Raw genomic sequence first — 26,803 nt, 5'->3', positions numbered from 1 at the left:
TAAAGTGAATTCAATCATTTTAGTCAAGCAGTTGCCATACAAAAAGCTTGACAGTTAACATTCTTCACACATGTATAAATACTGTATACATGAATCACAGTAAAATAAAACAGAAAATAAAGTCAAACCCCCTCACCATTGACAAGGCTTGACAGATGGCTGTTTTCAGAGCTTTACTGTCACCGAGTGGCATTTTATAGGTAAAGATAATGAACATTTCATTCATCTACGAATGTGTTTTGAGTATCGTGAAGCGGTGTCCACAAAATCTCTTTCCAATTCAAAAATGTATTTCGAACAAAAATGTTTTGTTCAAATTTATAGAAAACATGACAGGGGAAGGAAAATTTCTTGGCTGCTTTCATATGGAATCACCCTCCTGTTCAATAAACCCTTACTAAGGAAAAAGCCCAATGTGTGTTGCAGTTTATTGAAACAAAGTCGGATACGCAGACTCGGCAAAACCAAAGGATTAAATATGGAAGACAGCCACAGCGTCATGGATGTCAATTAATGGTTTGCACAAGAAATGTATGGAGATTAAAAAAACAAGTCCAAAAACAACATAGTCTTCATGTTTTACCCAGAAACAACTGCCATTTGCAGCATCCCGTCTGTCGAGTTATCTTCTTTTTTGTCTGTAAAGTGTTATTTTTGGGGGGGGAACTAGCTTGTTGAATAGAAACAAACACAGGTCCCCCACTAATTATTACAAGTACATTCCATGTTTAATTTCCAATCATTTGTCGTATGCCAGTCCATCAGTATACTGACGCATTTGTGTGAAACCGATCCATGGTGCAAGAAATTTTGGGGACTGCTGCTCCAAACCACTGAGGATGTGTAACTTCTAACTGAGTCACGTCAAGGATCTCTCGCAAAAACATGGAGGACAGTAGGATGTGTTTAGCAGAAAGCATCTGAAAAGATAAAGACAACAGAATGCTGCCGTGTTGGAAGACTCTTTGCGTTAAGGCAGGCCGACTGTAAACAGGTTGCCTCTTACTGGATTCGCTTGAACGCTACAGGTCAAGCACGCAAGCAGTGCCAGACTACCTTTTTGCTCCTTAAAAGTGGCTCTCAACTCAAAAGCTAGCATCCGCCGCGCTTGCTCTCCTTCTCGGGTTCCACACTTTGGTCCTTTTGGGGAGAACCCGAAGACGACGTTTGAGCCCTCTTAGGGGCTGTACGGTGGCGGCTTGTCGTCTGGGTGGTCGTGAGGTGGGGAGTAGCGCGGAGGCACCATGGTGGGCCAAAGGTGACTGGCCCCGGATTGGGAGTCGTCTGACAGGCCAGAAGAGTCGGCGAACATATAGCAACCCTGACAAAAATAGAAAGACAACATGATTTAAGTCATCGCGTGACAGTTTCCCTTTATTTGCTTCGGATAGGGACCAATACCTGCCGTGCATCGCATAATTCTGCAAGATGCCCCCCTCCCTTCAGCAAGTTAATAACTACATGTAGACAGCACAAGATGGCAGCAAAGCAACACCGATACTTTTCTATCATCTTTAATCTGTCTCCCTTGCATTCCCCCCAACCCCTTTATTTATTTCTTTATTTATTCGGGGGGAGGGGCTGGGGGGGGTAGCGGGAAGTTACAACTGCATTTTTGAGAAATTCGTCAGAGAAATCCGGGTGAATCGACAGTCACGTTGTGGCCCTGGGTCACTATTAATGTCGAACCCCGAAGTGCCCTACATGCAAGAAAAAACAAAACATGTCTAAGGAGTATTTAAATAAGTTATTTCTATGCTGTATCGTGGATGTCATTTTTTGCAGGGGTGGTCTGAAACATAGTCCGGCAATGGAGTGGGTTCACTGTACTTTGTATTTCAAATCATCTTTCCTCATTGCATTGAATGGTAATGCAATTTGCCGCCGCCATTTAGCGGTGGGGTCTGAAGTGCACTCATCTCAACATTCCACTGTGTATACATTACCTGCGCAACGTAGGCCGTGTATGGCGGCAGGGAAGGGGCAGCGTTGCGGTAGGAATTGACATTGGAATTAGTGCGTGATGGAGCCTCAGAGGCGGCTGAGGCTGTGATGGCCTCCGGTTCTGAATTGCTTTCAGATGCTTGAGCAGGTGTCTTGACACACAGAGAAAACCACATTATTCGTGTTTTGTCTCAAGCGTGGTCACGAAAGCCTCCAATCTCTGTCCGTCCCACCATGTCTTTGAAGCTGCCTAGCACCGCAGCAGTGATGATGCCCAGGAAGAGAGCCACGATGTTGAGGACGGTCGCCGACCAGAGCAGGTGGTAGAGGTACACCACGTCTTTGCAGCTTTTCACGTCTGTATACTCGTAGTAGCCGCCCACCACCTCCACGCGGCTAACACAGAGAACAGCGCGAGCAGTCGTCAGAACTCAAAAGTTCAACTTTTGGTATCAAACGACTCAGACGAGGCACAAAGGAGGCTGCTGTGGAGCTGGGACATAGACATCTACAGTGGGTGTCACACATAGCGAGCATGCAGGGGGGAAACACAGTTCGACGGTGGAGTCATTTCCATTTTAAAGACAGCCATGATGGATCTAAAAAAAAGGGACCTACTTCCAAATCATGGATGGTTTCTTATACTTTTTCAAACCATCTCTATTCTGAAGTCCCATTAGAGGATGCTCTCTGAAACAAAGGTTAAAGGGGAAAAAAAAGAAACATTCTTCTTCTGGTAACAATTGAAAGTATGAAGTGCTGTATCGGATACAAATAACATTTACCCCAAAAGCTCTCACATTCACCACGAAACTGACTCAAACGCACCAGAAAAGTTCTCTTATTCACAGTCCTTTAGGAAAAAACACACACGGAAAAAGTAGTTTTTTTTTGCTGTGTGAGAAGTTTCTTTTAGTTGAAATAAAAGTCAGAAATGCAAATTGTATGTGTCTTCCAACACAAACCGAGGGGGGGACCTGATACATGGTAGAGCCAATCAGAATGTGAGATTTGGGATGCCACCTGTTTTCATTTTTTGAACTACCTTTCACTGACTTGAACTCACTTGGAATTATTTTTATAAAGTGTCTCACTCAGACAACAGTGGTTTTAACACACATTTTAAAATATATGTGCCTTAGTAAGTGAACTGGTGAATTAGAGATTTTGGTTAAGTTGTAACAAGTAACATGTTTTATTGGTGTGAGTTTTTTGGTGAGTACAAAAATATTTCTCGGGTGAGGTGTTTTTGCAGAATGTGTGTGGTTGTGAGATTTTTCAGTGCATGAAAGGTTTTTGGTCTTTGTGTTAGATTTTTACTTAGTTTTTTTTTATTTGAGAGACAGTTGTTTTTGTGTGAGTGAGAGATTTTTTTTTGGTTAAGTGTGAGTTTGGTTAAGTGTGCATGAGAGTTTGGGTGTTTGTCAGTTTTTTGGTGAGTGTCAGAGGAACGCTTCTAACAGTTTTAAAATCAATTTGTAGTTAGTTTATATTTTGTTTGGACTTTTTGTGAGAGGTTATTTGTGCAAGTGAGAGGAGGACCAGCTTTTTGGCTTTATTTATTTTTGATGTGAGTGGCCTTTTTATAGGGTGTAGAGGGTTTTGGGGTGAATGAGAGGTTTGTATGTACCCGTGTGAGGTTTTTCTGGTGGGTATGTGGGAGAATATTTTGGGCGCGCATGAGAGGTAAATATTATTCTAGGCTGCATATCTAAGTGTCCCACACAAAGTGGAAACAATCCCGGCGAGCAGCCCGAAAGCAGATAGCTCGTTTCCGAGGCTGTGCCGTCATTCAACCGCCCATTCGTACTCACCTGCCACAGTTGTACAGGTCGCAGCAGTAGCACGTGTTGGTTCTCACGCGCAGGTTGCAGGACGTGCGAGATGACGTCTGGCAAGGCACCTAGGGATCACACACAGCACAAGACATCTCGTCTCGTTTCTTCATTCAACCTTGAATGTATGACGCATATACTGTAGATGGTGGGAATCTCTTACGTCTCGCTCAGATGCAGTCTCACTGGAGTGGTAGTCACAGCGTCCCGCATAAAGAGGCCTCAGGTCCTGCAATGTAATGACCACCATTTTCTTCGATTTCTACACACCATATTGGCCTATTGGTTTTGGAAGCCTATCTTCCATAATTCATAAAATCAAGGCTCGAGACTGACCCTAAGTGGTAGCATTTTGCCACAAAAATTTGAGACAGTGCAACAAACAATTTCATCTACTCGTGTAACCCAATGTATGTATGTATATATATATATATATATACATACATTTTTTCCTCCCCAAATTAATTAATTAATTAATTAATTATATTCTTGAATATTTTTGTTTTGGTTTCTGACCAACTTCTGCTTTACGCTTCCAACCATATACTAAGTGGAAATGTGAATATTTATTCCTCAAGTCTATTTTTGTGCTCCCCGAAATTTTGACTTGTTCCCCTAAAATTTCAGGTTGGGAGTCACTGTGCTCCCAGTAAAAATAGTTAGTCCAGGGCCGTGAAAATACTCGGCCAATTGCCATTTTTTGTGCTCAGCAATAATAAAAAAAAAAATACGGCATATTGCAACCAGGTTGAAATCAGGGGCACTCAGCTGTCAAACTTTGTGGGCTCGTTTTGCGCTGGTTTCTCATGAGTGCAGTATCCTATGTGAAGAAGACGCTAATACAGAGCAAACTGCCAGTGTAAAAGAAGTGCTGTTGAAGTTAAACTTTAACAGCAGTGCCACTGTTCATTCAGCATTTGAGTGATAATTGGTTATAATTATAAGAGTACAAATGATGTCCACAATTTTAGAAACCCGCATCATGGCATGTCATTCTCCATTCCCTCCTTCTCTTCATTTTCTCAGCAGTAACTCCGAGCTCGGAAACATTCTTCTATCACTACTCATTACTTCATGTTTGATATGATATGCACGATGGAGAATCGCTTTCACTACCATTCAGTACCACTGAATTACTACCACTATCTATGTATGTTACATTCAGTTAAGGTTCATTACACTTTGAGGAGTCTGGCATTGATCAATAGGTGTGTTATACATTTAAGTACATGTCTCCTTCAAATCGCGTACTGGTATCCTTTATTTTTTTCAGCCCCTTATACATGTATCCTGGCATTCAAAGTAAACTATAAGGCATGTCAGAATAGAACATTCATTAAACAGCATAGCAATACGAAAATAATGAGATATTCAGTCACCTGTAATATTGTCCCCCCCCCCCCAAATGTATCACAAATTCTGCCAAAGTGTGTAAACCTATGAGCACAACTGTATATTGGCTTTGCTTTGTCAGAAGCTTTAGTTCTACTCACAATGTGCCTGGCAGCAAAAACTCCATCTACAATAGCACAGCAGAATGCAGCCACCACTCCAAAGCTGATGAAGACAATAGAAGCCACTAACTGGAAAAAGAGCAGACAGCAAAGCGTACAATCAGCTTGATCTACCATGCAGCGCTCCCAAACATAAATATAGCCATGCAGGTTGAATTCCCTCTTTTTGTTAGCGGTGATTACAACTAGAGATGCGACTCGTTTTAATAATCGATTAATCTGTTATTTTGTTATTAATCCATGAATCAGATAATAAAAACAAGTTTTCATTTCCATCCCTACATACAAAAATAGGACATTACTTCAAACTGACAAAGCAGAAAATACACAAACATAAATTAATTAAGCTTCAGCTACTGGCTTAGGTTTGTATGATGTCAGAAAATTGGCAAAAATGTTGAATATTGTTTTCTAAAGAAAAAGGAGATGTTTGCAACAGTTTTATTGTTTTATTCAACACAAAGATAATAAGTCTGCTTTCATGGAGGACTACACAAATCTCAGAGTATTTACTGCCGAGAGGTTGCTCAAATTGTGAGGATTTGGACATGTTTAGATTCAACGTGGTCTTTAAATAAGTAATCTATTTGCAAAATAATTATTTATAATTAGGGCGGCACGGTGATCAACTGGTTAACACATCCGCCTCGCAGTGGAGAGGAGCAAGGTTCGATTCCGGCTCCGGCCATCCTTGTGTTGAGTTTGCATGTTCTCTCTGTGCCCGCGTGGGTTTTCTCCAGGTACTCCGGTTTCCTCCCACATTCCAAAAACATGCACGGTAGGTTCACACTCAAAATTGTCCTGAGGTGTGAGTGTGAGTGTGAATGGTTGTTTATCTATGCGGGCCCTGTGATTGGCTGGCAACCTGCTCCGGGTGTCCCCCGCCCACTGCCCGAGGACAGCTGGCATAGGCTCCAGCATGCCTCATGACCCTTGTGAGAGAGGATAAAGCAGTTTGGAAAATGGATAGATGGATGGACCTTTAATTAAAACCATAGCCAAACAAATAAAATGTCAGATTTTTTTCCTGACATAAATCTGATTACTGGTCATAAATTGAATGATATATATCAGCAGGAATTTAAGCCACCTGCCACGCTATTGAAATATCGCTAAAATAGCAACACTGACTCAGATTTTGTGACTGACTCGTCTCTGCTCGTGGAAGCAGCGCACACCTGTGGGAACACTTTGGACGATACAAGCCGCTACAAAGAATCCTGACAAAAAAAAGTGCACTTCATGGGTAAAATTGATTACTTACCCAACCCTAATTGAAGCTGAAAAGCATTAGTAACCAGTTACTCTTTTATTGATTTGCTTGACATTGTGAATAAATGCTTTCAAGTTTATAAATAAATGTTTTATTTCTGGTTATTTCACTTGTCTATTAACTGCAACTTGGTAAAAATGCAAATTCATTCTCTGGCATCTAAACTGTCACCTATAACAGGAATTGTAGCTTGATGCCAGCGAATGCAAAGACAATAAACATTCATAAACAGCATCAGCAACCAGATTGAAAAGGTATGAACTGCTCAGCCACGTGGCATAAGCCGTCACGACACGCGCCGACGCAGGCGCTGGCCGTTCAAACTTTACTGCATTGTCGGAAAAGGTGTCACGGGCCAAAGTCATTCGTTACGTCAGCTATAACAGGACTGCCGCTGCCAGTTTCCCTCCCCACGTTCGAGTGTGGACATCTGGCCTGCTCCTCTTACAGTCTGCATCTATTTCTGGATGCGGATCACTTAGCTCAGGTACGCAGCGGCGCAAACCTCTGCAGGCTTGACTTGTTTCTGCTGCGGGGTTGTGTCATTGCACTGGCACTGACATCAAGCTGCTGTAAGAGAACGTGGACGAGTGCTCTGGCACTGTCCCTGTGAGGTGACACCACCGTCATAATGCTTACCATCTGCCTCTTGTTTTCGATTAAATGGGAGCCGATGATTCCCAGAAAAGAGCCAAAGCCCAGCTGAAAGGAAAGAGAACGCAGCTATTAGGGACGGGGTTAGACAAGTTTGGGAATTTTCATTGCACTTGTTTTTTTTATGTCGTCTTCTCTTCTGTTTATTAAATTCTGGTAGCTTTAATGACAAAGTCGTTTTCAGAATGGGTTTCTTAGATCGTATTCATTGTTGTTGTTGTTGTTTTTTCAAAAATGCTTTGTTTTAGTTTAATTTGTATTAGTTTAGGTAGTAGTTTTTCTATGTATCTATATCTATATATACTGTATCCCTATCGAGAGAGCTAAAGAGAGAAAGAGAGCGAGAGAGAGAGTTTTTGTTGAGTACAAGATGAAAAAAAAAGGTCACCGAGTGTTGCATAAAAAAGTAAAGTAAACTACATTTCCGAAAGGACTGTCTGACCGACCTTCTGTCCAGCAGTACAGTAATAGCATAATACATGCATTGACGGGGGTGACCCCAGAGTACATGTTTTTTGTTTTTGTTTTTTTGTATTAGAAGAAAGTGTGATTTCACATCCACGACAGTAGGTGGCGGTGGCGCTCTCATTATCAAAGTGAGCAGAGCCTATTTGCAGATCCCCGAGCTGATCGTTTGAATAAGATGTGTTAGAGTAGAGAGACATGGAAAGCAGGCAGGACAGCAGCCCTCGAGGACCGTAGCTAGACATGTCTGTTCTAAGGTGTAGGGAGGGGTTGGGGGGTTGCACTGAGTATGCGCACTCACTGGACAGAGCAGAAGATACAAAGTGCAGTGTGAACAAGGTTATGAGAAAACATGCAAAAATATCTGACAGAGATGAAAACAAAGGTTGAGAGAGACTAAAAATCAAGTTCAGTTTTTCTTTGTTGGAAGCTGGTCTTTATTTCTGTCATTTTTCGGTGGTCACAATGTACTTCTAAGATTTCTTTAGACAAATGATACTATTTCTAGTAATGGCAGAGAGTTGGGGGGACGAAATGCTTTCGTCTTTCTCGGTGAGGCGAAACAGAAAATACTGTAATTGAGAAGCACTGCTCTAAATCAAGTAAAGCCCCAATGCCATGGATCAGTTTCATGTCAAGCAATATATTGACATTGAAAAAAAAACACAAATGAAAGTTAAGGATGTTAACAATGTTAGTTAAAACATGTCTACATGCTGCTGGTATTTCTTTGTGTCAGAATGCAAAAAATTGAGAAAACAAATGAATGGCAAAGAGTCTTCACCTCACTCAGCCTGTAATGAGAGCGATGCTGAATAATGAGTGCCGGGAAATTTCACCCCACACCCTGCAGGAATTGCAAGTGGGAATTCGCTTGCTTATTTCACATATTGTGATGATTGGTCGTGGGTGTGTTTGCATCTATTCCTTGCACACTCACAATGAGTCCTGGGTAGTAGCCGCCCACCGTGATGTTTTGTGTCCTAGTCGTCGCTGCCAAGCCGATGATGAGAATGAGCACTGACACGATGAGCAGCATCACTGTAACGATGATGGATTTCCTCTTCCTCCTCTTAAAAGAACCTACAAGACAGCAGACACTCATAAATTGTTAATGAATCAAAAATGTCAGCGAACTAAATGCCATAACTTAGTATGTGTGTAGAGTCCTACCGCAGTCATACATTACAGTGCCGTGAGAAATCATCAGGTTTGCCGCGGGAAATGAGCCAATTTCACTTAATTCATCAAATAATGTATCTCAGTTAAGTTATCTATGCTAGCAACATAATAGTAACAGGCAGAACAATTCAATCATCTTCCACTAGATGACACAAAGTACACTTGACCTTTGCAGTCACCTGTTGCCGTTCACATAACGGCATGCACAGTTACCGTAATTTGTGAGTAAATTGTGACGAGATCATCATCATTCCATCGTTTCTACAAACGTTTGTGACATTTCTTTTTGGTGATGCCCTGTGCCGTTTTTCCAATGTGAAATATGTACGTGCCTTGGCTCAAGAAAGGTTGGGAATCACTGGGCGAACACACACAAGGCTCTTGTGTTAATGTATAACAGTTCCTGAGGGTTTGGAGATCAGTTGAAACGTGTGACAGGAAGAGGGCTGAAAGGGAAGCTGAAATAAGACATCATGACCAAGACTCCGTCATGGGCCATCTTGTGTCAGATTTCATTCAAAATCAATAGGGCTCATTTTATCACAAAGGGAAATACAGTGATGCTTGAAAATTGTTGGGCTGACTGGCTGAGAATAGCATTGGCATAGCGATTATGGACAAAGCGGACTCACAGTATAGCGTTCAGTATTTGGCTTTGTTGGGACGACAATAACATATTGGTCATATGGGAAAAATACAGTCGCGTAGTGAGTTCATCACACATTTGGATTGCTTTATTGATGTGTAAAAGTCAAGTCAAGTCAACAGTATTTATAGAGCACTTTCAAACAGCCATCGCTGCATACAAAGTGCATAAAAAGTTAACATTTGAGCTCCACCACTTGTCGTGTGATGTGGGGCGGAGCTACATCAGAGGTGTTGGGCAGTGGTGTTCTTGGGCATCCTTCGGCCAACTCCACAGCTCGGGGAAATTTTTGATGTCTGCAATTTTTCTGCCATTTTTATGTAGCCCCTGAATTGTTTATGTGCGCCTGTTAGGTAGTTTGGAGTTCCGCCGGCCCGGCACGGGAAATCGCACAGGTGGTGATAATTGGCCGCGACTGGTAAAGGAGCGGACAAGTGTAACGTGGGGTGAGAGTTAGCCACCGGCACCTCGTGCATGCGGATGTGTGCTCTATCGCTGTTCCAACTTCGTGTTGTTGACTGGTTTTCCCCGCACCAAGTAGACTGCGACGACTGGTCACATCGGACCCATTTTTAAAAAAATATTTCTTGATCATTCGATCTGACAATTGAGGACAGAGCTGAACTCGTCGGCTCGCAATTCCCTGTCACTGAGGACATCGTGGGAGGAAAGAACGCTGTGCTCGGTGAGGACAGCGTGGGATTATTTTTTTCCTTCTCGCACTCTCGAGTCAGGTTGGCTCCACAATTCCTGGTTCGGGTCGCGGGGGCAGCAGCTTTAGAAGGGAAGCCCAGACTTCCCTCTCCCCAGCCACTTCTTCAAGCTCTTCCTGGTGGATCCTGAGGCGTTCCCATGGCAGCGGGGTGACATAGTCTCTCCAGCGTGTCCTGGGTGGTCCTCAGGGTCTCCTGCCAGTGGGACATGCCCGGAACACCTCACCAGGGAGGCGTTCAGGAGGCATCCTAATTAAATGCCCGAGCCACCTCATCTGGCTCCTCTCAATGTGGAGGAGAAGCGGCTCTACTCTGAGCCCCTCCCGGATGACCGAGCTTCTCACCTTATCTCTAAGGGAGAGCTCGGACACCCTGCGGAGAAAATTCATTTCGGCCGCTTGTATCCGGGATCTCGTTCTTTCGGTCACGACCCATAGCTCGTGACAATAGATGAGGGTTGGGACGTAGATCGACCGGTAAATTGAGAGCTTCGCCCTTTCGCTCAGCTCCTTCTTTACCACGACAGACCGATACAACGTCCGCATCACAGCAGACGCTGCACCGATCCGCCTGTCGATCTCTCGCTCCCTCCTGCCCTCACTCGTGAACAAGACTCCAAGATACTTAAACTCCTACACTTGGGTCAAGATCTCCTCCACGACCCGGAGAGGGCACTCCACCCTTTTCCGACGGAGGACCATGGTTTCAGATTTGGAGGTGCTGATCCTCATCCCAACCGCTTCACACTCGGCTGCGAAACGCTCCAGTGAGAGTTAAAGAGTCCTGCTTGAAGGAGCCAACAGTACCACATTATCTGTAAAAGCAGAGATGCAATACTGAGGCCCCCAAAATGGACCCCCTCAACTCTGTGCCTAGAAATTCTGTCCATAAAGGTGATGAACAGAATCGGCGTCAAAGGGCAGCCTTGGCGGAGTCCAACCCTCACTGGAAACGATTCCGACTTATTGCGAACCAAACTCTGACATCGGCTTTAAAGGGACCGAACAGCCTGTATCAGGGGGCTCGGAACCCCATACTCCCGAAGCACCCCCCCCCCCCCCCCCGGTCAAACGCCTTCTCCAAGTCCACAAAACACATGTAGACTGGTTGGGCAAGTTCCCACGTCCCCTCGAGGACCCTGCTAAGGGTGTAGAGCTGGTCCACAGTTCCACGGCCAGGACAAAAACCACACTGCTCCTCCTCAATCTGAGGCTCGACTTCCTGACGGACCCTCCTCACCAGCACCCCTGAATAGACCTTACCAGGGGGGCTGAGGAGTGTGATCCCTCTGTCGTTGGAACACACCCTCCGGTCCCACTTTTTCAAAAGAGCCAATCCAGAGGCACACTCTCCGATGACCACGCGATGCTGCAGAGGCGTGTCAACCAGGACAGCCCCACAGCATCCAGAGCCTTGAGGAACTCTGGGCGGATCTCATCCACCTCTGGGACCTTGCCACAGAGGAGCTTTTTAACCACATCGGTGACTTCAACCGCAGAGATAGGGGAGCCCACCTCAGGATCCTCAGACTCTGCTTCCTCCGGTGAAGGCGTGTTGGTGGAGTTGAGGAGGTCTTCGAAGTACTCTGCCCACCGGTTCACAACGTCCCGAGTCGAAGTCAGCAGCGAGCCATCCCCACTGTACACAGTGTTAGTGGTGCACTGCTTCCCCCTCCTGAGACGTCGGATGGTGGACCAGAATTTCCTCGAAGCCGTCCGGAAGTCGGCTCCCATGGTCTCACCGAACTCTTCGCACGCCCGGGTTTTTGCCTCGGCGACCACCGAAGCTGCGTTCCGCTTAGCCAGTCGATACCCGTCAGCTGCCTCTGGGGTCCCACAGGCCATAAAGGCCCAATACGACTCCTTCTTCAGCTTGACGGCATCCCTTACTGCTGGTGTCCACCAGCGAGTACGGGGGTTGCCGCCACGACAGGCACCAACCACCGGCCAGAACTCAGATTGGCCACCTCAACAAAAGAGGCACGGAACATGGTCCATTCGGACTCAATGTCCCCCGCCTCCCCCGGGACATGAGAAAAGCTCTGCCGGAGGTGGGAGTTGCGGCCATGCGGCCGCAAATCTAATGATACAACCACAAAGTCAATCATCAAACTGCGGCCGAGGGTGTCCTGGTGCCAAGTGCACATATGGACCCTTATGTTTGAACAATGTGTTCGTTATGGACAATCCGTGACGAGCACAGAAGTCCAATAACAAAACACCACTCGAGTTCAGACCGGGGGGGTGCGTTCCTCCCAATCACGCCCTTCTAGGTCTCGCTGTCATTGCCCACGTGAGCATTGAAGTCCCCCAGCAGAACAAGGGAGTCCCCAGCAGGAGTACTCTCCAGCACACCCTCCAAGGACTCCAAAAAGGGTGGGTACGCTGAGCTGATGTTTGGTGCATATGCACAAACAACGCTCCCCCCCACCCGAAGGCGGAGGGAAGCAACCCTCTCGTCTACCGGTGTGAACCCCAATGTACAGGCACTGAGCCGGGGGGCAATGAGTATGCCACACCTGCTCTGCGCCTCTCACCGTGAGCAACTCCAGAGTGGAAGAGAGTCCAACCCCTCTCGAGAGAACTGGTACCAGAACCCAGGCTATGTGTGGAGGCAAGTCCGACTATATCCAGTCGGAACTTCTCTACCTCGCACACCAGCTCGGGCTCCTTCCCTGCCAGAGAGGTGACATTCCACTCCCCTAGAGCTAGCTTCTGCAGCCGAGGATCAGACCGCCAGGGTCCCCGGCTTTGGCTGCTGCCCAGCTCACATTGCACCCGACCCCTTTGGCCCCTCCCATGGGTGGTGAGCCCATGAGAAGGGGGACCCACGTTGCCTCTTCGGGCTGTGCCCGGCCGGGCCCCATGGGTGTAGGCCCGGCCACCAGGCGCTCGTCAACGAGCCCCACCTCCAGGCCTAGCTCCAGAGGGGGGCCCCGGTGACCCTCGTCCGGGCAAGGGAAACCTTGGTCCATCTATTGTATTCATCATGAGGGTCTATGAGCCGTGCTTTGTCTGGCCCCTCACCTAGAACCTATTTGGCATGGGTGACCCTGCCAGGGGCATAAAGCCCCAGACAACTTAGCTCCTAGGATCATTGGGACACACAAACCCCTCCACCACGGTAAGGCGGTGGCTCACGGAGGGGGTGCCACAATTTGTTTATTGTAACTGTACATTCAAAGAGCAAATATCCAATTGCGTGGAAAGGAGAGTTGAAAGAAATAACCATCAAATGTAACAGTCAACATCAACTAAGCTCATTGATTTCATGCCATAACAAGTAAGCACCACGGCTGAGAAGTAGTTGCTTATCACAACACTGTGAGTCATGGTTTCATGAAATGAAATGCACACATATATATCAATCTTGCACACACAATCATAATAAGAGCAGGAATTAAACTAAGTAAATAAAACTAAGTTTAGAATTGTGAAGAATTAAGAGATTTTTGTGTCATTGTGGTTTTTAGGTCTGATTTCATTTGCGCCATTGATTGCAATATGCAAAATTGCGTTGGCTATCTATGACAGTTGATCCCTCTGATTGGTAGCTCCCGAATAAGTGCAGAAAACACCAGTTGACGATGCGACAGTACATAAAAAAAAAGTAAAGCAACGGCAAAGAAAACGGCATTATCTAGTAAATTAAGCTCATCAAACTTTGCTTTTTAGGTGGACTTGTTCCTGCTTGATTATGAGTGTAATGGGCCTGGTTCTGGAGATTGGTGAATTTTATTTCATGAAACCTTGATTGTGGGTCCGGTGATACAGAATGACACACGCATGCATGGCCACCCTTGGCCGCTGCTCGGTGAGATGTTGTGCAAGATTCAGATTTCAAACTTGGCCGAGATGTCATCTCAATTTAAGTCTTTGCAATCTTTTATCACTCTATCCCTCGCTGTATTGACCACACAATTCAGAGTGCATGTCCACAGAAAAGACAATCACTCAAAATTACCTCTGTGTTTTGTCACAACATCACTCTCCACTGCCACAATGACCAACCACAAAGCAATTAGCCTGATAGCAACTCCCATTAGAAGTAAGTTGATTATGTCATCGACAACAAGCCAGTCTGGCTGCTTTTAAACATAAGTGGAGTCACTCCCTCTTGATGCCCGTGAGCCAGAATACAATTTGGCATTGGTTACAGTGCCATCCACTTTATGTATTCATTCCATCTAGAAAAAGATGACAAGGATGGTTTCTTGATTGAGCAACATCATAGCCATCCATTCTCAGAACCATCAAGACTTGCCCAAAACAGAGAACATTCGCAGGGAAATGTTTACTCGTAGCTAACCAAACCATAGTCTTCTATAGTATAAATGCTCCCTATAACTTTTCCTCCCAAAGGTGTGCACCTTCCACAGCCACAACGAATCATTCCCCTGCTCTTTGTGAGAACAAAGCAACTGGGAGCTAACCCACACCCCATAATGCCATCATGACACGTTGTACCACATCATTGCTGTCTACTGTATTTTGCTGGTGGCTAACGGAGCACGATGCATCGAAAGAAGCATGCAGGGCGCCGCACCTGCAGTGACGCGCTGCGGCCTGGATGAACCTGAAAAATACGTGATGGAACATCAATGCATTGCTTACTGTATTACGATTATTAGTTTGAAAGCTTGGCATTCTCCAGTCTGGCTCTCACGCTAACCACAGGTGTTGTTCAGGCACGCTGTTGGTTGACCTTGCACACATGCACACACGCCTACCGATGCTGATCTCGGACAGCGTCAGCCCGCTGGACTGGAGGCTCGGCGCCGGGGGCATGTTGGGCCGCAGACGATGGATCCCGCCGCTTGTAAATCAAACTGAACGAGGCAAGCGTGACGCCTCGATGTTATTCGCTGTAAATCCTCCGGCCAGCTGTCCGTAGTCATTGAATGGACGTAGCGTCAGATCGAGGACCGCAGCTCCCTCCCTCGACCAAGATCCCCCTCCCCGCCCCCGACTGACTCGCATCGCCTTGTCGGCGCTGCTTGCAAGTCGGTGGGTCCGTTTAGTCCTCACCGTGTGTCCACTGTGTCGGGGACTGAGAGTGGAGTCGCAGTGTGTGCGCATGTCATAACCGTGAAGGGGAAAAACATCCATGAAGAGAGCAGAAGCTTGAAACCTGTTGAAATTCACTCCTAGCTCGCTTCTCAATATCCGACACAATTTAAAGGAAGGAATATCCACGTACTGTGTATGTTAGTTCAAACATAAGTACGAATAATTCCATTTGAAAAATGTCCTCGTGTTGTCTTTTACCGGTAGTTTAAATGTTGGGCTCTCATCTTTAAGTGTCCATTTAGCCTGCAGTGCGCTGTTTTATCCAATTACGATAAAATCGTAAACCAATACAATAAGTGCATTTCTAATTATATACAGTAATAGACGTGATGCATACTAAGTTAGACTTACTTAAATATATGACTTGATTTTCACCAAAAGTGTAAACTAATCTACAATGGCTTGCCAAACACCTGCTCTGATTTACTCGAAACATCGTAAAAATAAAGATCAAATTGAATTGGTTGCAGGTGAACGATTTTGAGGTTTTGTATACTATTTCAGAGAAAATGGACATTAGTAGACAAAGATGAAGGCAAAAGAATGAGCAAATGATGTTGACATTTCATTTTGGTCGTTGCATGGTTGATTTAAATCCGTTGAAGATTAGAAATAACCACAACAGTGTCAAACATACTTTTGTCTATCTAGTCATTTCGAAGGGCTTTGTCACTTAAAGCCCCCAAACGGGATTTGATCAACTACGTTGTGCTCCATCAGATTGTTATGTGGCCCCATCTGCTGTCAGACATAAGCATCTGCCTTAAAGACGCAATTCTGTTTTCTTCAGAAAACGGTTGAGATTATTATAAATATTTAATTTAAATTTAAATATTATACATTTAAATTGGCACCGAAGGTATTAAGAACTAAATATATTTGCCTTATAAATATTGTATGAACCTTGAATTATCATTGGCAGCACACTGCGCTTTAGTGTTTAGCATGTTTAAGTCAAGACTAAAATGTCCATAGATGTAAATGTCAAGTTTGCTCATGTGTGCTCTGCGATTAGTGGTGACCAGTACAAGGGTGTAGCCCAACCCCCCCGCTGCCACACACAACCAATCAGTTTGGATAGACTCTAATTTACCCACAACCCAAATGAGGATAGGCAACATAGAAAGTAAACGGATGGATGGAATTGGCCTTCCCGTATGCAGTGTGCATGTCCACGTGGTGTTCCGCTGCGAATGTGAGTGTGAATGAATGTTTGTTTGTGCCCTGTGATTCTCTGGTGACAGGATCGGTCCAGGTTGTACTCCGCCTCTTGGCTGAAGTCATCTGGGATAAGTTTGATCTCACCCGTGACCCTAATGAGAATAAGCACAACAGAAAATGGATGGGTGTGATGGCTGAGTGTTACAATACACAGCAAGTCGAGGGTCAATACCACAATGCAGCGCACTCAACCACATCCCGGTTTTCCCCGTGTGAAGCTCCCCAAGCTCCAATGCACATCCCTACCAAAACATTTCGACACCAAACTCTCATTTTAACATGATTGATGCACTGAAGTGACTTTTTAGGCTCATCGTGGCGGGCTTATAGCAAAAGTGCAACATGCTGAGAAGGAGTCCCCATTCACCATGAAATTCACACAAAGAAGCACGCGTGGATGCACGTTCCAAATATCCAGTCGTTTTTCTTTCCATGACGCAACTTCTCTTTTCATGTAACAGAAAGACGGGCTCACAAGTGAGTCCTCTTCTCCCACTTGCACTCGGGCTTGCGTTTGGTGCGACGTACGTGACTGTTGTGCAGATGCGTTTTGTGGCGGTAGGAGGGTGGGGGGACTCCTTGAACTTGAGGAGGTTATGTTGAACGTTGCAAAGAGGCTCTGTAAGATGCACCACGCATGTGCCAACGCATGTCACCGTGTCATGAATTATGCTGCTTTTATTGTTAGGAACCAGAATAAAATAGAGCAAAAACAGATGAATCACGACGTTGCTTTTGTTTTTGTTGTTGTTTGTTTGTTTTTTGGTCTTTTTTGCACAGGTACATGACTGAGGCAGGGAAATGATTGTATCCTTACTGTTGTAAGCAGCTTTAAATGTTGTATTCAGGCTATGCTTTTGCTCGGTTTAGAGACAATGCGTAAACGGTGTGCGTGTGGAGAATGCAGCGCCGGGTTGCGGGCCGTTGCCAAAACGTTCCTTGAACCCTACGGGGAAAAAAGCACTTTAGTATTCGCCCCCCACCCTCTCCCAATGATTCTCATTTCCTGACTTCATTCACTAAGTTGGGCGTTTCGATGAAGGAGGCTCTCCACACCTCGGCCTCAAACTTTCTAATGAAACCCCCCAAAAACTTTTGACAAAAAGCATTTTTTTAACATTTCAAACTTTTTTAAATACACTTTTCTACCGGAAGAACGTCAGGTGAGTGATTTATTTTCTATACCTTTTCAATTGGTCTGGTCTTTGATTCGTTTACATATTATTTTCATATTTTCAAGCACATGTTTAATGATGTGTAGGTTCTTGCTGAGATGGAGCCCAGTTCCACAGAAGGAGGAGCTGATGAGATCCCGCTCCCGAAAAGTCCAGTAAGTGCTCAAATGAAAGAAAATGAAAATCATCATTTTAGGATTGAAACAGTGTGTGAGGTGTTCGACTCATATTTAGTTTTTTTTTGGAAAGTGTGGGGACTCTTTTGGGGGATACTTACTGTACTCGCGTGTCCCCCTGGGGTCTGCGAGTCCAAACATCTGGACATGAGCTGCCACATGCAAGCAGGAGGGTCCGCTCCAAGGGAGGTCGTCTCTCTCAATGTGGGGCCGCGAAGGTCACCAGCGGGATCTTATGATCCACCTAAACACGGAGACAGGAGACAGGACCACATCATGAATATGCAGCCAAGTGAAGGGTCGTCTTAAATGTCTGTCATTTTACCACGAAAAGAAAAAAAAAAACACTTTCGATCAGGCAGAGGTGGACATGTGCGTTGAGCGCCTTTTCTCCCCTTCTCTCCGACAGCCGCCCAAGGTGATCCTCAAGCATGGCCAGGAGCTGGAGGAGGAGCAGGAGGAGCTGGCTGAGCACCAGCCTCTGGAGCAGGAGGACCTCAACTTCGAGAGGTGGAAGCGCCGGCCCTTGCCCAGACGGACGCTGCACCAGAAGATCAGCGACTTGAAGACCTACCTGTGGAATGCAGAGACCAAGGAGTTCATGGGCCGCTCGGGGAAGAGCTGGAGTGAGTTGACGCGAGGCGGGCAGAGGTTTTCTAGGTCTTGGGATCGTAACATTTTGGTTGGCCTTATGGATAAAACTGCTGTGATGAAGGGAAAATGTAATGTTTGAATGTTTTTTAATTCAAGGCCTTAATGAATTTAGGAACAACCCTAGTGCCAGTCTAACATTTTTAGTATTACACAGTGGTAACTTGACTTCCAAGTGTCACTCGTTTTTGTTTGTAGAGCAAATCAGTTTTCCTGATTGAAATAAATTGTAATTGCCATTAATCCGTTCCAGCCCCCCCAAAAAACAGCACCATTTTTTGTTCAATGTTTTTAATAAAGGTAAATAGCACTATACAGTAAATATAGTGTATAAAAACATGTTTAAAAAGTAAATAAATATATGTAATGTAAGCCTGGTACACTCATAAGGATGTTTCCATTTTAAATTATTTTTTAAAATCTTTGACAGACCTCACACATAAAAATGGAAAATCAGACATTTAACAGTTTTGGTCATATTGTGTGTGTCTGCTCAGATAATCTCAACATAGAATACCACACACAGTGATTCCGTTTCACCACCATTCTAGAATGCTGTCCTTAAAGGCAGAGTGATCATATATGACCACATGTGATTTCACAAAAACGAAGATGAGCAGACACTTCCGGGAATGCGGCGATAGTTCTGAAGACAACGGGAGGCGGCAGCGTTGTAAGATGGTTTTGTCAGCAAGAAAAAAAACTTGCCTTGGAAAGTACTTCCTGTCATGTGGGGAACCCGCTTTCATCCAAATAAATAAATAACATAAATTATGGGACATGTTTCTTTTACCAACGCCTCCTTCTTTGTCAGTCGGGGCACTTCTTTGATTGGCTACATTCGCTCGTGTCATAGTCCTCGGAATCAAATGACTCGCAAATGGTCAGCTTTCTACACAAACATGAAGATTTTTGCTTGCAAATATTAAATGCATTTGATATTTGAGATTGCCAGCCCTGTCCCATGTCGGACCACATTATTAAGACAAATCCATACTTAACACACCTCAAATCAAAGGCTAATTTACAGGATCATCCCACAAGACAGTTATTAGATTGTGTTTGATGTCCTTGGTTGGGAAGGGGCAAAAATTAGGACAAAAAAAGCCCGATTGTCCATGTGCACCGAGCCGTAGGCTGTGTAACATGAGGATTTGTGAGGTAAATGCAGCAGCGCAGTTCAAGATTGGTTCGCTCCCCTGGTTCAGAGTTCTGAGGTGAAGCAGTTCAGCCTTCCTGTGTCAAATTTTCTTAGTTTTTCGAATTGGATCAAATGCCCTCGCAAACCGCATATGGCCCACGGGCCCTAGGTTGCCCACGCTTCACTTCGATGCTTTTGGGAAAACTTGAACAGTTCTTTCAGTCTAGTGTGTGTCTATGTGTGTGTCACTGCTGTTTACATAGGTGCACAGACAATTCCAGAGAAAAACAGCCCGCCCGGGGACGTGATCCCAGTGGGAGCGCGCCGCTCCGAGACTCGTGTTAGCCAGAAATCACATTCCATCCGCATCTTAACATGCTCTCCACATCCTCGTTCCCAAAGCTGATGCGACACCCCCTACAATGAACTCATCACAGATGCCAAACCCCCTCGGTGCAAGCTAGCACGTACACATCCAGCCTCCCCTCCCCCCGCCCCACTCCAAAAGTTTGGTACACAAGAAATTGTAGCTGTAATTCTAGGTGAAATAAATAACATTTAAAAAAAGAAACATGCTCAATGCTGCAGCACATGCACAGCTTATCGCAGCCACCTTGTCAATGAGTGCAACCTTAAGGAGAAATAGGGGCCCACGTATCCCGGGCAAGAATGAGCAAGTGAGCAAGCGCGTCCACACAATACCAGAGTGGGGTGATTGGTGCTCCTTGGAGCTGGCCGGCCGGGGCCTCCATGGCTGCAAAGGACCTTCACTACGATGTCAACCGGAGGTTCACTGTGTTCCTTAGTGAAAAGACAGCTGGAAGAATTCTCACTGGGCTCTAACAGAAAGGCCTTTGTGGACTCGGGTAACACGAGGCATGGCTGCAACTACATTGTCCGAACTGTGAAAAGTGCATGCACAGCAAAATGTCAGTTATTCAAGAAGACTCAGAAAAACTAACAAGCCAGACATGTAACTTGGAGATTTGTTCAGTTTTTTAAAACTTGAACTGAAATAGGAGGATATAAGTAATATTAACAATTCCATGAGCCAAAATGATTGAAAAATCTAGAAATTACAACAGTAGCAATGCAAAATTATTCACAAAGGCAAGTTGCTAAATTAGTCATGCAGTTTTTCGTCGAGAACCCCTTTATTAGCCGCTGAATTAAATCTGCAAGGTTCTATCTTGCTAACAGTTCAGTCTGCATTTTATATTGAATACAGATCAGCGATTGGGCGGCATAATATCTATGTCGCACAAACATGTCTCATAATAAACCTTTAAAGTGTTGTTTTTGGAGTACGCGTATGGGGGGGGGAATGATTTTTTTCACTTTGCATTGAGTTCTATGAATTTTGCCTAGCAACAATTAGCCGCTGATCTATGCTAAATTTAGATTTCAGCTATGACGTGCAAAAAATTTTTTTTAAAGTTTTGTTGTCAGATCAGGCCATTTTGAAGGGGAAATACATCGGTGTTAAGGAAACACAAAGTGACATGACAGTCGCTTTCCTTGAATGTGATCTACAGTCTTTTTATTCAATAAAAAAGATTATTGATCAAGTATAATAATTGCAGTTAATGCACAATGGGTCATTACGGATGATTTAATTCCAAATGCAACGTGTGTATGCCAAAACGTTTTTTGTATAGGTCACATTCCAGTACAGTCCATTATTAAGTACTGTACAAGTGAAGTCTTGTGAGTTCGCATTCTGTCTTCTAATTGCGCTTTTCTCTCAATTTTTAGGCCTCATCCTCCTCTTCTACGCTGCACTTTACACCTTCTTGGCGGCCATGTTCGGCGGCTGTATATTTTGCCTCATGTGGTCCATTAGTCCCTACCATCCCACCTATAACGACAGAGTAATGCCACCAGGTAAACGGAACACCACACCCTTCACGCTGCATCGGAATACCTTAAGGACTTTGAGTCGACTTGTTTTTGGCCCAATTCATTGGTACACCATGGCAACCAAATAGATCAGTTGCATGCTCATATAAGTTGTGTTTAGTTTAATCTTTTTTGAGCATCCAAATAAGTGAATCGCCGTTAATATTGAGATATAAAAACAATAAGATGCCCGACGTTAATGTTAAAGCAAAAACAAAAGTTTTTTTAATATTATAAATTGTCACAGAAATGTTGACAGAAGTTAACTCCTGTAAAATGTGATCATAATATGATAACCCGGAAAAAGAGAAACGCTACGATATCATTGTTTGAGGGTCAGCTTGAAGAGGACATATTATGAAAAAGGGACTGTTCAATTTCTTTTCAAACCATCAAATGTGCTTGAAACGCCAAGTAAATCTTTGTTTTCATCTGAAAGTGTGCTTGTCAGATGTTCTGCACTTCCTACCGACCGTTACATAACTGTGGGGCAAATTTACATAAGAACGACCCTCACTGAGTTTCTTCATCCATGACATGTTCAGCTAAGTTAAGCAAATCTCTAAAGCCACTTTCACACTTTCAAATTCCTTAGAGTCTGGCCTACACTATCTGAATAATTGTCCCCCACCGCTACAGCCACTAATATCATATAAATTGCACTTGAATTCTTGATCCTCAGGGTATTTTGCCGAAACCACGTTATCAAAACAACTGGAAACTATTTTTAACAGACTATCGGGAGACTGACAGAAAAGCAACAAATTCCTTCCATTTTCAACATCCCCAACAAAAGGAATAAATACAAATTGGGGGGTCATCTTGTTGTGTTATGTCGTCATTTCTTTTGATTTGTGTCTATGCCTGTTGGTGAAAATATGAAATAATAGATGGATAAATGAAGTAAAGGGTGGGGACCAGTGCGCAAAAGGCATATATTTTGTGGCATGTGAAGTCTCTCTTGTGGTCTGCAAAAGAAGCATTCAATCAAATCACGATAAAATTGACATTTGAAACATCAAATACAATCAAAGGTTAATATAAAGCTTGCAGCAAGATGCATACAGACTTTTTGGCGGGGAAAAAAATATAATCCAATACAGGAGAGTTTTTACGTTTCTGGTTGAATATTTTTTCAAATACAGTTCAGTTTCATTTAACTTCAGAGTACTGTATAGTTGCACTCAATTGTAACAGTACGCTTTCCAATTTTTTATTGAATGTACAACTGTTATTTAACTTTAATATGCAATATTGAGTGAAACTATTTCATTCTGTTGGTTTTCCCCTTTAGAAAGTGCAGTGCGTGTTCAAACGTTGCATACTATTACAATGATTTACAATAACACATATACTTTCTAGCAGTAAAACATTTCATTTTTTTCAAGGTATAATTAGACCGAATGTGTTCTAGTACTTTAATATTGGTCATTATGGTGGTTTTTGGAGAAGCAAGTATTTTTTGAGACGATCCCTGGTGGAAAAAGTTTGCAAACTTATTGGACTTCAGATTTCACGCTCCATCTTTCAAATCTTCAACCCCCACCGGCTCTCCTTCTCCTTCTCTCTGTCGGTCACCCCTCGTGTCTTGTCACAGTTGACTGTCTGTGGGTCTCCACTGGCAGGTATGACCATGGCGCCACACCTGGAAGGTCACGACATCTCTTTCAACGCCTCTGACCGCAAATCGTGGAAGCGCTACGCCCGCTCCATGGATGAACACTTACGACGTGAGTTTTGTCTCACTCGGGAGGTTCGCATGGGTTAAACCCAGTTCACGGATCCTCATCAGTACCTTTGTCCCGTAGTCTCTTTTGCTCCGGCATTGCATGCTGGGAAGGGAAACCTCTTTGTGTGTATGTGTGCCCCCCCCCCCCGACCCTTTCTTGTATTCATTCACGCTGCCTTAATCAGAGGCCTTGGCAAGGAAGAGCTATTGCAACGATTTATTCAATCCCCGATCCCCCTATTTCCCCCCCCCTTAGCCTACAATGATGGCGCACAGGAGAGGAAGAACATCCGCTGCACACAGGACAGGTACTTCATGCAGGAGGACTTGGAGGAGGATGCCGAGAGGAAAGCGTGCCAGTTCAAGAGGTCCTGGCTGGGGGAGTGCTCGGGCCTGCAGGACCCCCACTACGGCTACTCGCAGGGGAGGCCGTGTATCCTCCTGCGAATGAACAGGGTAAGACAGGAAAGAATCAGAATTTCTGTCTTTTTTTGGGGGTGGGCAGTGATACGAAGGTATTATGTTATGTCGTGTCACCTTGTGGCCGTTTAAGGTAGAGGAAAAAAGCCATCTGAGGATGGCAATGAAAGAATTACTAGGTTGCCATCTTGTGATAACCTGGAGCCAAGGAATTTATGCTGAAGTGAATTGAGGAACTTCATTTAGACAAGACTAGTGCTTTGCTGGCATCTTGGTGCCATGGAATTACTGCATGTTGAAGAGAGTTAAGGAGTTCATGCAGCTAAAGGCAATTACAAATATTCAGGGGGGGGGGGGTTCAATTACTTATTTCATTACTTATTTTCGATATTGCTTCAACCATGCAGCGAATAGATAACCCTCCGTTCGTAGCATCGATTGTGATTTTAATAGCAACAGATAATGAGGGGTTAGCACTTCTGCCTCATAATTGAGAGGTGCGTGAAGTTTGCATGTTCTTGCCAAAATGGGTTTTCTTCAGCTTTCTCCCAAATCCCCAAAACCAGAGCTGCTGCTCGAATGAGAACAAGCTACAGTACAGAAAATGAATGAACGGATGAAGTGTACGCTAGGTGGCAGTGTTGCTATAAAAAAAGACTGTTGAGATGAAAAAGGAAGGAGAGGAGTTCTGTTATGGTACAAGTGCCAAAGTCAAGGCCCGGGGGCCAGATCTGACCCGCCACATCATTTTATGTGGCCCACAGAAGCAAATCAAGTATGTCAAGTTCCATGATGCTTACTAAACCAAAACTTCAAATTGTCATATGTAATCCACAATAAGTCAGTCATTATTCTTGATTTCTGATTTTAAAACTAGTGTCTATCCCTCAATTTCTTGTGTGCGCTGTGTATGTAATATGTGGAGGTGATGAAAGATTTATATGGTTTCCCAAAATTGATAACGTCCCTCCAAGGGAAATCGTAACTACAATGTGTCCCGCAACAAAAATGAGTTTGACACCCCAGTGTTATGGTGACGACAGTGAGATGTACACAAATTAAACATTTTCTCCTCTAGATTCTTGGATACCTGCCTGGCCAAGGGAAACCGGTCAATGTTACTTGTGGAGTCAAGGTATCTATCAGCATCCCCTTTTAATAGGCGTGTTGTATCTTGAGAGAGTAATGCAATTATGTGGAACCTCTCTACCTTATAAAGGTTGAATTACATTTAACGATAAGAAATAATGAAAATTAAAATGTCTCTTTCAACAAATGTCTCCTTTAGAGAGGACCATCAGATGCCTTGGGAGAAATCCAATTTTTCCCCAAAAGTATTTTTGACCTGAAGTACTATCCTTACTACGGGAAACTCCGACACGTAAGAGCATATTACCAACCAATCCAAAACCAAAAGTTTGTCACACAATCAATGTCTTGACATCTGGGCCGTCAGGTGAACTACTCGTCTCCGGTGGTGGCCGTGCGCTTCTCGGGAGTGCAGTACGATACTCATATCCAAGTGCAGTGCAAGCTGAACGGAAAGGGTATCATCAACGACTCGCCCACCGACCGCTACCTTGGGAGCGTCACTTTCTTCTTGGAAGTCGGAGCGTAGGAGCTACAGGAAGCTTTTTATGCTGAATAATCATTTTCCCTCTCTGTGACACCTCCACACACACCCCAAGCACAATGACAGTCATTTCCTCACGAGATAATTAGTCAGATTAATCCAACTAAACTTTGCCCAGATTTGATTTTTCCTTGGCTATGCAAATCCAATTAAGAATTAAAAACCAGTAATGCTCTTAGACACATTGTTATCCACTGGGTATGAGCATATAGAATATGCAGATTTTTTTTCGGGGGGTGGGGGGGAAGTAAAATGTTTTGGTGAGACTGTACTAATTATTTGTGCTTGTATTTTTTTCGAACATGTATATTTGAACGAATATTGTGCAATGAGGAAAAGTCTTGCACTGTACTCACACAATAAAAGGCTGATCGATGTCACACACCACTTGCCTTGATTTATATATACGTACAGTACACTGCCCACAAAAGGTTCAGGATAGTCGGCTTTCAAATGAAATTTCAGGATAATTCTATAACCTTTACAGGTGACCTCAAAACCTTTGAATGCCTCTTGTGAATTTTGCCATTCTGATCCTTGTTAGAAGTCAAGTCAAGTCAACAGTATTTATAGACCACTTTCAAACAGCCATCGCACAAGTTGTGCATTGAAACATCCAACGGTTACATGTGCACGTGTCAGATGAAGTCTCCTTGTAAGGCTCATCGCGCATTTTTGGTTCATCTTGGAATTTCACTTGAAAGCCCAAAATTCTTTACTTTTTGTGAATAAGGCATATATAAAATTTGTGTTTGAAACTACTCCCATCAAGTGGACTGTCAGTGTAAATTAGCCTTAGACATTTCGGGAGGAGAATAACCCAGCTTCAATTGTGCAACTAAACCATGTGTCAATATTGTATTTATTCCTGTGGTAGTTGTAATAAACGCGATGTATGACAAGTTGTTCTGTCAGTTTTGTCTGTAAAATGAATGGAATAGAGGAGGCATTGGTGGTTTCTGGCATGTGCAAGGGTGGTGTTGCTTGGGGCGGCAACACCGAGAAGAAAATTTACCTGAAATATTTTCTATCGTGGCAGCCCGGTAGTCCAGTGGTTAGCACGTCGACTTCACAGTGCAAAGGTTCCGGGTTGAACTCCAGCTCTGGCCTCCCTGTGTGGAGTTTGCATGTTCTCCCCGGGCCTGCGTGGGTTTTCTCCGGGTACTCCGGTTTCCTCCCACATTCCAAAAACATGTGTGGCAGGCTGATTGATCACTCTAAATTGTCCCTAGGTGTGAGTGTGGGCGTGGATGGTTGTTCGTCTCTGTGTGCCCTGCGATTGGCTGGCTACCGATTCGGGGTGTCCCCCGCCTCCTGCCCGAGACAGCTGGGATAGTCTCCAGCACCCCCGCGACCCTAGTGAGGATGAAGTGCTTCGGAAGATGAATGAATGAATGCATTTTCTATCGTGTGAAGGCATGACCAGATAAACATTGGGTCACATGAGATGGGGAATTTGCATA

General features: G+C 44.4%; 2 protein-coding genes across 5 annotated transcripts; one reads left to right on the top strand and one right to left on the bottom strand.

Annotated features, from left to right (window-relative positions):
- Positions 1 to 15,645, bottom strand: tmem255a (transmembrane protein 255A). Of its 4 annotated transcripts, XM_052075664.1 has the most exons (11): positions 14,956 to 15,596; positions 14,772 to 14,801; positions 8,626 to 8,768; positions 7,206 to 7,268; positions 5,273 to 5,362; positions 3,943 to 4,008; positions 3,759 to 3,847; positions 2,563 to 2,634; positions 2,178 to 2,340; positions 1,947 to 2,096; positions 1 to 1,321 (listed from the first exon to the last, which is right to left on the bottom strand). In XM_052075664.1, exons 1-11 carry the CDS (start codon positions 15,011 to 15,013, stop codon positions 1,178 to 1,180), a joined length of 1,068 nt encoding a protein of 355 aa, XP_051931624.1. In that variant the 5' UTR covers positions 15,014 to 15,596; the 3' UTR covers positions 1 to 1,177. The 4 variants fall into 4 exon arrangements, with proteins under 4 accessions (XP_051931624.1, XP_051931642.1, XP_051931634.1 ...); XM_052075682.1 differs by lacking the exons at positions 14,772 to 14,801; positions 14,956 to 15,596 and adding an exon at positions 15,633 to 15,645; XM_052075674.1 differs by lacking the exon at positions 2,563 to 2,634 and having other exon boundaries at positions 14,956 to 15,599.
- Positions 15,646 to 17,511: 1,866 nt separating this feature from the next.
- On the top strand, positions 17,512 to 26,242 carry atp1b4 (ATPase Na+/K+ transporting subunit beta 4). The gene is made up of 9 exons (XM_052075798.1): positions 17,512 to 17,679; positions 17,778 to 17,846; positions 18,277 to 18,493; positions 21,415 to 21,543; positions 23,184 to 23,288; positions 23,544 to 23,743; positions 24,786 to 24,842; positions 24,996 to 25,088; positions 25,164 to 26,242. The coding sequence occupies exons 2-9, from the start codon at positions 17,790 to 17,792 to the stop codon at positions 25,323 to 25,325; spliced, it is 1,020 nt and encodes a 339-aa protein (XP_051931758.1). The 5' UTR covers positions 17,512 to 17,679; positions 17,778 to 17,789; the 3' UTR covers positions 25,326 to 26,242.
- The last annotated feature ends 561 nt before the right edge of the window (positions 26,243 to 26,803 follow it).

This window comes from Hippocampus zosterae, chromosome 1, assembly GCF_025434085.1.
Source record: "Hippocampus zosterae strain Florida chromosome 1, ASM2543408v3, whole genome shotgun sequence".
Lineage (NCBI taxonomy): Eukaryota > Metazoa > Chordata > Actinopteri > Syngnathiformes > Syngnathidae > Hippocampus > Hippocampus zosterae.
The sequence above is the reverse complement of the archived record's forward strand: the minus strand, read 5'-3'. Positions and strand labels throughout refer to the sequence as shown.